Here is a 9045-nt window from a genome sequence, read left to right on the forward strand (position 1 = left end):
GTATAAAACCAAAGAGCCACAGAGGGTCCTTGGCGGGACGCTCGTAAGTCGGGGGGCAGCACCGCAGGGGGTCAGGGGGGGACCAGAGAAGCCACGAGCGGGGCGGGGTGCAGGGAGGCTCAGGACGGGGGAGGCGGGGGGGGCAGAGGGCTCACCAGGCACCAGGTACCGTTACCCCGGGCTAGTGGGATGCTCATCCCTGGGCATCTCTGCAGGAGCACCAGCTCGGGCCCTGGAGGGGGCAGCAGGGGACACGGGTGACCGCTGGTTCTCAGGCTCTACCACTCGGATCTGGAAACCTCTGCTGTTGGCTTTTGACAGACACTGAGGTGCCACAACAAAGGTGTCAGAGGCCCGGGTACATGGCTAACAGCAGGAAAACACCAGTCAGTGGAAGACCACCACCCTGGTGGTGGTGACACCACTGCCCAGGCCGTGGAGACAGGAGAGAAGCGGCCGCTTGCAGACCCGGGATCGGCTGCCAGGTCTCCTCCCAAAGTGCCCCCAGCTCCGGGCACCACAGAGCGACCTCGGACTTGGAGCCTCAATTTTTCACTGCAAATGTCTCCTTTAGAGCTGAGAGGTGTGTATTTAATATGTCCATAGCCTGCCGCCCTGCTGGGTGTGGGGCCACTGACTAATGTGGGCAGAGGATTAGGACTCAGAGACCAGCGCATTCCACCAGCCAGGTGGTCGGTCATAAATCGCAGCCATAATCGTGGCCCGGACTCAAGGTTGTTCAAAACTGAAGGGGATGAAGGGGAGTGGTTTATCGGGGGCCGGATGCACGGTGGGCTTTGCACGGTCAAGTCCTGCTGCAGGGAGGCTGGCCCGCCCTGCGCTCACCCCAGGCTTGCCCTGGCCAGGGGCTGACGGGAGGCTGAGGCCCTGGGTGGTGGCCGCAGGTGGCATCATCCACGAGGCTGGGAGGGCCCAGCAGCCCCTACCGACCCTATCCCACCCGCCAACCCGAGTTTGGCTCCAGACCTCATGACATTAAGTATCCCGGAACCGGTGGGTGTGAACTTCATGCTACTTCCCGCCAGATCAGCCAGGGAAAACCTTTGCCAAGTCCGGCTCAATGAAGACTTGGGGTCTTTAAAGTGCCCCCTGACCTACGGAGCTCCTTTCCTGCACTCTGCTCCCCGTTCAAAACTTCATCCCTCTCTGCACTAGAGCCCTGCCCGCAGCCCCTCTTCTTACCCGAAACCCACCAGGACCACAGAGACCCACTGGCCTTCCCGAAACACCCTCAGCATCCCTCTCTGCTCAGGACCCTTGCTGCCCCTTCCCTGTGTTGCCAAAATTTGGCTTCTGTACACCGTGCCGGATTAAATCTCGGAGACCAAGTTTTGGGCAAAGTAGAAAGAAAGAGCTTTATTGCTTTGCCAGGCAAAGGGGCCCCCAGTGGGCTAATGCGCTCAAGACTGTGTGTCCCACCCTGGAGGGGGTAGTGAGAAGTCTTATCGTGTTCAAGGAGCAGGGCGTGGTCAGCTCGTGGATGTTCTTCTGATTGGCTGGTGGTGAGGTAATCGGGAGTCGGCACCATCAACCTTCTGGTTCCAACCGGTCTGGGGTCTACATGCTGTGGGCAGCAGACAGTTAACTTCTCCCACCTGGTGGGGGCTTGAGTACCTGCAAAACAGCTCAAGGGACAGGGCTCAGAATAGTCTCTACAGACCTTGAGGAAGAACTAAAGGTCCTTGACTTTGTTAACGGCTAAAGTATTATTATTTTGTCTGGCTTGACTGTTTTCCTTTCTGTATTTTCTCATTTCTCTGATTCAATTTATTCTTTGACTAAAGTTCCTCTACAGGCAAAAGCCAGGCGGAGGACGTGGGTGGGGCTGTGTTCTGGGAAGGCCTCGTAGGGTCCTGCTCGGTGACACCTGCACCATCCACTCTCAACTCGGGCCCTCCTGGGGCTCACCGAGGGGCCACGCTCCCATCAACAGGCTGCTCCTGGCCTCGCTGACCCGCTCCCTCCCCCTCCCTCTCTCCCCTCCCTCCCCCTCCCTCCCCCTCCCTCCCCCTCCCTCTCTCCCCTCCCTCTCTCCCCTCCCTCCCCCTCCCTCTCTCCCCTCCCTCCCCCTCCCTCTCTCCCTCCCTCCCCCTCCTCTCTCCCCTCCCTCCCCCTCCTCTCTCCCCTCCCTCTCCCCTCCCTCCCTCCCTCTCCCCTCCCCTCTCTCCCCTCCCTCCCCCTCCCTCTCTCCCCTCCCTCCCCCTCCCTCTCTCCCTGTCCCTCTCTCCCTCTCCCCCTCTCCCCCTTCCCCTCTCCCTCTCCCCCTCTCCCTCTCTCCCTCTCCCTCCCTCCCTCCCCCTCCCCCCCTCTCCCCCCCCCCCCCCCCCCCCCCCCCCCCCCCCCCCCCCCTCCCTCTCTCCCCCTCCCTCTCTCTCCCCCTCCCCCCCCTCCCTCTCTCCCCTCCCTCCCCCCTCTCTTCCCCTCCCTCCCCTCCCACTCTCCCCCTCCCTCCCCCTCCCTCCCCTCCCTCCCTCCCCCTCCATCCCCCTCCCTCCCCCTCCCTCTCTCCCTCTCCTTCCCCCTACCTCCCCCCCCCAACGCAGTTCTGACCCTTCCAGGCAGGGCCTTGGCCTCTCCTGGCTTCTCCCGTGAGCCCTCTTCTCTCTTTCCCAAAATCACCTGCCATGATTGCTTGGACCTAGTTTTATGTTTTCAGCATCTGGTTTTCAGTTAAAAAAAACAGCAACCATCAAGCCATCAAAAGACACAGAGGAAACTTAAATGCATATCACTGAGTGAAAGAAACTCATCTGAAAAGTCTACAGGCTGTATGATTCCAACTCAAGGACATTCTGGAGAAGCAAAACTACGGAGACAGTAAAAGCCCAGGGGTTGCCAGGGGTCAGGGCAAGGGCTGGAGCACAGAGGATTTCTGGAGCAGTGAAACTACTCTCTACAATACTATCATGGTGGGTCCCTGCCATTGGACTTTTGTCCAAACCCACAGAATGTCCAACACCAAGAGTGAACCGTGTTGTAGACAGTGGACCCTGGGCGATGATGACGTGTCGGCGTAGGTTCATCGACTGTGACAAACGTCTTGTCTGGTGAGGGAAGCCACGTGTGCAGGGGGAGGGGCTGGGGGGAGGGGCCGGGGGATGCCGGGCACCTCTGTACCTTCTGCTCAGTTTCACTGTGAACCTAGAACCGCTCTGAAAAATAAAGTCTAGTAATTATTTAAAAACAGAACACATGAACAAACAGACCAAGGGCATGAGCCCCTCCCTGGCAAGCTAGGCTGGGCTCCCACCTCTCTGGGCTGTCCAGGTGCTGCACAAACCCCACCTCTGCCCAGCGGTTCTCCAACAAACGGCCTGGGCATCAGGTGTGACAGTGTGGGTCCCGGGGCCTCTCCAGTCAGCACAGCGTCCATCAAAGGAGTGGGACCCAGTGACCTCAGAGTTCCCGGAATTGGGTGAGACCACCAGTATCATCCTACCCGACTCATCATCTGATGTGACAAGTCCTCAGTACTCCCAGAAGATGGTAGAATTCCTCTCAAGACAGAGAGCTCACTTCCCCAGGGACGCCCCCTCCGTCATCAGAAACGTCCCGCTCCGTGGGGCCCTGACCTCCCTCTCTCCATCCCTCCTTGGCCGGTCTCCAGCCCTGCAAGTGCAGCAAACAAGTCCACCCGTGTCCGCGCCAGAGACGGCCACCAGCTCTGCCTTTCCCTCCTGCTCAGAATCGCTGCGTCTGAGCCACTCTGCCCTACGAGCCCCTCACGCTGGGAACGCTGCTCACGGCGCTGCACACACGAGTCAGGTCCCCTCCGTCGCATGTGTGCGACGCTCTCGTTACTGCAACCTGGCAGCGCACTCCCTTCACGTGCAGCCGCGTCCTCGCTTCAGCTCACAGACGCCAGCAGCTCAGACCCGCCCGCTGTCCTCTCGTGAGCTCTGCTGCGAGGCCACATCGCCCTTGCCCTGTTCCCGGGTTGGTGAGCACTCAGTCCCGGGCGACCTCAGCTCAGGAGGCGGAGCAGGGCCGAGGGCAGACCCCTGCCATCACCTCTGTCCACGCTCCTCTAGGGGAAGAGCCAGCTCGGACCACTGGCGGGCTGGAATCCTGACCTGTCACCTACAGACCATCTACTTACTTCTCCAAGCCTCGGTTTTCCATCTAAAAACGGGGTAGTAAACGTTTGTGCTGTCAGAGGTGTGAGAATTCAAGAGTTAATGTGTGAGAAGCGCCCGCCCCCCCAACACACACACACACACACACACACACACTCACTCACTCAGGAAGCACTGCGGTGATCCCTCCTCCTGCAGGTGTTCTGCAAGGACCTTAAACGGGCCACGTGCAACACCGGGCTCCCACCCCAATGCCTCCTCCAAGCCCAGTGCCCCGCTGCCCCAAACAGAAAAGTCACCGCTGGGAAGGGGCTCTTCTGGGTGAAGTGGGGCCCCCCTTTCTGTGTTCACAAAGCCCCGCCTGAGGGTACATTCTAGAACACTGCGGGGGTGTCGGGGCAGAGCAAGGTGGAGCGCGGGAGGGAGGATGGAGGCTTAAGGACCCGGGGACCCGCCGGCCTGGCACCGCCGAACTCGGGCCCCGCGCCCCGCGCGCCACGCGTGTGGTTCGTGCTGGACGCCTTGGGCCTCGTGTGCGCCGCGGCCACGTGGCTGCTGGTGCCGAGCGAGGGCGCCATGCTGCCGAGCGCCTGGCTCCTCCCCGCCCGGCGCCCAGCCCACGGCGCGGTGCACGGCTGGCTCTTCCACCTGCTGGCCTTCCTGGCGCTGGCGGCCCACGCGCGGACCGTGCTCACCGACGCCGGCGCCCTGCCCGTGGGCACCCCGCCCGAGCCCGGCACCGCGCCCCGCGGCCCCCGCTGCCGGCTCTGCCACCCAGCCGCTCGGCGCGCACCACCGCGGCGTGTGCCAGCGCTGCAGCCGCAGGATGGACCATCGCTGCCCGTGGGTCAACAGCTGCGTGGGCGAGGACAACCGGAAGCTCTTCGTGCTGTTCACGCTCCGCACGGCGCTGGCCGGGCTGCACTTGCTGCTGCTGCGTCCCGGCCCCGCGCGCCTATGCACACGGGGAGTGGGACCTGCAGAGCACCGTGAAGCCCCAGGGCTTGCGCGTCTTCCTCTCCACGGTGGCGCTGAATGGCTTCCTCTTGGCCGCCGTGATGTCACGATCCAAACGCGCAGCATCCTCACCGACCGAACCAGAACCGAGCAGCCACAAAGGGAGACGGCCGGGCCGGGCCGCGCGTCCCCGTGGATGAACCTGAAGGCCGTCCTGGGCCACCGCCCCTCCCCGGCCTGGATCAACCCCTTCGCCTCCCCGGAAGTGCGGGCTGCAAGCGAGCCTCACAGCGTGGTCTGAGACCCTCCGTGTGAGCTCAGCTACGTCCACTAAATCTGAAGAGGCGCTTAGCAGAAAATCGCAGTAACAGACTGGAAACAACAAGCTGCCTTCCTTCCGTGTCCGCTGACCAGACCAGCGTGACAGAGAATAAAAAAGCGCCAGGTTCTCTTCTGAGCAGCAAGTGGGGTTTAGGACATCCAAGCGTCCAAGAAAATGCACAAGGCCAGACCCTTCCCCAAAAGGAACGTGAAATGTGCCACTTCTTTCACTCTGTCAACAGTTTCATGTGGAAAACAATTAAATCCTCAGCATCTGTGAACAAAGTATCGTGAATAAGTGGGGAACCCTGTTAAAGGTGGTAACTGCACATTGAGGTCGTTGTGTGATTGCTCACGTGTGGTCTATTGTGGGGAGTTGCAAGGATGCCTTATCTGATGTTGAACCATCCTTGCATCCCTGATAAACCCAGCTCCCTAATGATGGATTATGTTGTATTATCTGTCAGTGTGGGTGAGCTCATATTTTATTTAGGAGTTTTTGTGTTTATGCTCATCAATGAAATGGGTTTGCAAATTTCTACTCTTTTATTAACCTAACCTATTTGTAACTTACACCAGATCCCGTGACCCATATAAATTGAGTAGGGCAGCTATGGCTCTTTTTATATTTTCTGAACAACCTGTGTGAGATTGACACTAGCTATTGCTTGAAAGTTTGGTGGATCTCACCAGTCAAACCATGAAGGTTTTGTTTTCTTGTTTAACTTTTTATTTTGAGATACTTATAGATTAGTATTCAGTTGCAAGAGATCATAAAGAGTTCCCTTGCACCTTTCACCCAGTTCCTCCCATGGTACTAGGGGGTAGAGGTGTTTAACTACAGTACAACATCACACCAGGAAATCAACACTGACACAACCCATTGACCTTATTCACATTTCCCCAGTTTTACCTGTGCTCATTTGTGTGTATGTGTATGTGTGTAGTTTATGCAGTTTTGTCACAAGTGTAGGTTTGTGTGTGCACCACCACAGTCAGGACGCAGAAACAACCAACTCCCTCCCTCTCCCCTCTGTACCTGGGCAATGATTAATCTGTTCTCCATCTCTCATTTTGTCATTTCAAGAATGCTTTATAAATGGGATTTCTGTGCAATACGTCATCTTTTGAGATTGTCATTTTTCACACACCATATTTCCCTTGAGATCCATCTAAGTTGCTGCCTCTGTGAGCAAAGTTCATTCCTATTGATTGCTGAGTAGTACTCCACAATAACCACAGTTTAACCATTTGCTGCTTGAAGGACATTCTCATTGTTTCCAGTTTTACTATAAATAAAATTGCACAGAGCATTTGTGAACAAGTTTTTGTGTGAATGTAAGTTCATTTCTCTGGGATAAATGCCCAAAAGTGCAGCTGCTGGGACATATGGTAGTTACATGTTTAGTTTTGCCAAAAAAAAAAAAAAAACCCTGCCATAGCCTTCCCCAGAGTCCTGTACCATTTAGCAGCATATGAGTGATCTATTTTCTCTAGCATCCTCTCTAGCATTTGGTGTTATCACTATTTTTTAAGCCATCCTGATAAGTGTGTGGTGACCTCATTGTAATTTCAATTTGCATTTTCCTAAGAATGTTGGGCATCTATTCCTGTGCTTATTTGCCATCTGTATACCCACTTCAGTGAAATGTCTGTTCATGTCTTTACCCATTTTCTAATTGGATTGTTTGTTTTTTTAATGCTGAGTTTTGAGGATTCTTTATATATTCTTTTCGCAGTCCTTTGTCAGACGTGTGGCTTGCAATTGCTTTATTCGTCTATAGCTTATCTTCATTCTCTTCACAGGGTCACCCTGTGAAGCAAAAGTCGTTAATTTTGAAGAGGCCCAGTTTATCAGTTTCTCCTTTAAGGGATCATGCCTTGGTGTCAAGTCAAGGGACTCTTCCTCTACCCCCAGGTCCCAAAGATTTTCTCCGGAGTACTTTTCTGAAAGTCTTATGGTTATGTTTTATATTTAAATCTGTGATCCACGTTGAGTTAGTTTTGTATAAGATGCGATGTTTTCTAGGTCAAGGCTCATTATCTTTGTCTATGGACATCCATATCCCACCTGTTGAAAATTCAGGGCTGTCCTCCCTTGAATTGCTCATGTGCCATTGTCCAAGCCCACTGGGCCTGTTTGTAAGGGTGTATTTCAGGGCCCTCTATTCCATCCCATCCATCTATGTTTCTATCCCTCCACAAATGCCCCACTATCCTGGTGACTGCAGCTATATAACAAGCCTTAACATCAGGTAGAGTGATTTTTCCCACTTTCTTCTCCCTTTTCAAAGTTTTAGCTATTCTAGGTCCTGCGCCTTTCCGCATAAATTTCAGAGTGAGATTGTCTATGTCTACAAAAAGGAATCTTGCTGGGACTTTGAGAAGAATTGCATTAAATCTACAGATCGGGGCGTGTGAATTGATACCTCTTCTATGCGGAGTCCTCCGGTCCATGACATGGTATGTCTCTCCATCTATTTCACTCTTTTTTTTCTTTCACAAGCATTTTGTAATTTTTAGCATATAGAGCCTGGACATGTTTTGGTTGATTTATACCTAAGTATTTTATTTTCTTTGGATCGATTGTAAATGGTACTGTGTGTCAAATTTCAGTTTCCTCATGTTTGTTGTTAGTATGTAGAAATACCACTGCATTTTGTATGCTGATTTGCCATCCTGCCACCTTGCTGAACTCATTTGTTCTGTTTTATTTTGGTTTTGTAGATTCCTTGGAATGTTCTATATAGACAATCATGTCTTCTGAAAATAGTGGCAGTTTTATTTATTTATTTCCAATATGTGTGTCTTTTTTTTTTTTTTTCTTGTCCTATTGCTCAGTGCCATGTAAGAGAGGTAGAGTTTTTCTGAGAGGAGAGAAGTTTCATTACCATTTCATTGCCTACTAGTCAGTGACTCCACAGATTCTTGCTCCTTTTTGCCCAAATTTATACATTGCTTATTTTCTAGAAATCTGTGTTTTTTATCTGGATTTTAATTCATCAGCATGCATTGCTCCTAAACCCTTTTATTATTTTTAATTGTTTTTTTGGCCTATAATAATTTCACTCAATTTCATTCTGCATTTTATTTGCACCTTCTCTCCTTTCCTGTGGTCTTGACAGCATCAGTCCGTTTCCCCATCTTTGCATAAACAGCTTGGTTTTTGCCTTTTCTCTGTTGTTGCAGGAGGTGTGGCTGGGAACCTTGCTTCACTGAGTTCTGCCTGTTTCTTTATAAATCTCTCCTTCCTTGTTTCCTTGGATTTTCTCTGTGGCTCTTTTTCAAACTTCTTGAATTGAATGGTTTATTTTTAAATTTTCGTATTTCCAATAAGTGTAGTTAAACGTATAAAAGTTCCTCTGGGGGGGTGGTGTACTTGATGGTGTACCTTCAACATGTCGACACATATTCATTGCCGTTAAACCTTACAATTTTCCTTTTTTTCTTTTTCCATTTACTTTTTAATTTGATTTCATTTTTTTAATTAGTATACAGTACAGATGACTATGTTTGTGAAAAGCTCTATGAATTTTAACATATCTGTAGATGCATTTGGACACCACCCCAATCAGGATACTGACCCATTGGGGTATTTTTAGAATTGTGGTCCTGTGATACTCCATTTCATTTATGAACATAAATCCATCCCCCCCCAAATGCTCATTCC

General features: G+C 52.8%; 1 protein-coding gene across 1 annotated transcript; it reads left to right on the forward strand.

The window, feature by feature from the left end:
- The first annotated feature begins 3021 nt into the window (after nucleotides 1–3021).
- On the forward strand, nucleotides 3022–5355 carry LOC118902831 (palmitoyltransferase ZDHHC3-like). The gene is made up of 4 exons (XM_036867492.1): nucleotides 3022–3068; nucleotides 3289–3346; nucleotides 4476–4811; nucleotides 4876–5355. The coding sequence occupies exons 1-4, from the start codon at nucleotides 3022–3024 to the stop codon at nucleotides 5353–5355; spliced, it is 921 nt and encodes a 306-aa protein (XP_036723387.1).
- The last annotated feature ends 3690 nt before the right edge of the window (nucleotides 5356–9045 follow it).

This window comes from Balaenoptera musculus, chromosome 10 (genome assembly GCF_009873245.2).
Source record: "Balaenoptera musculus isolate JJ_BM4_2016_0621 chromosome 10, mBalMus1.pri.v3, whole genome shotgun sequence".
NCBI classification, from domain to species: Eukaryota; Metazoa; Chordata; class Mammalia; order Artiodactyla; family Balaenopteridae; genus Balaenoptera; species Balaenoptera musculus.

Bases quoted from the DNA above. Each gene is read 5' to 3' on its own strand.
- LOC118902831 (XM_036867492.1), top strand. From the start codon at position 3,022: ATGACGTGTCGGCGTAGGTTCATCGACTGTGACAAACGTCTTGTCTG. The intron at 3,069-3,288 runs GTGAGGGAAGCC...TGGGCTGTCCAG, and splicing joins TGTGACAAACGTCTTGTCTG to GTGCTGCACAAACCCCACCT. The intron at 3,347-4,475 runs GTGTGACAGTGT...GGTACATTCTAG, and splicing joins ACAAACGGCCTGGGCATCAG to AACACTGCGGGGGTGTCGGG.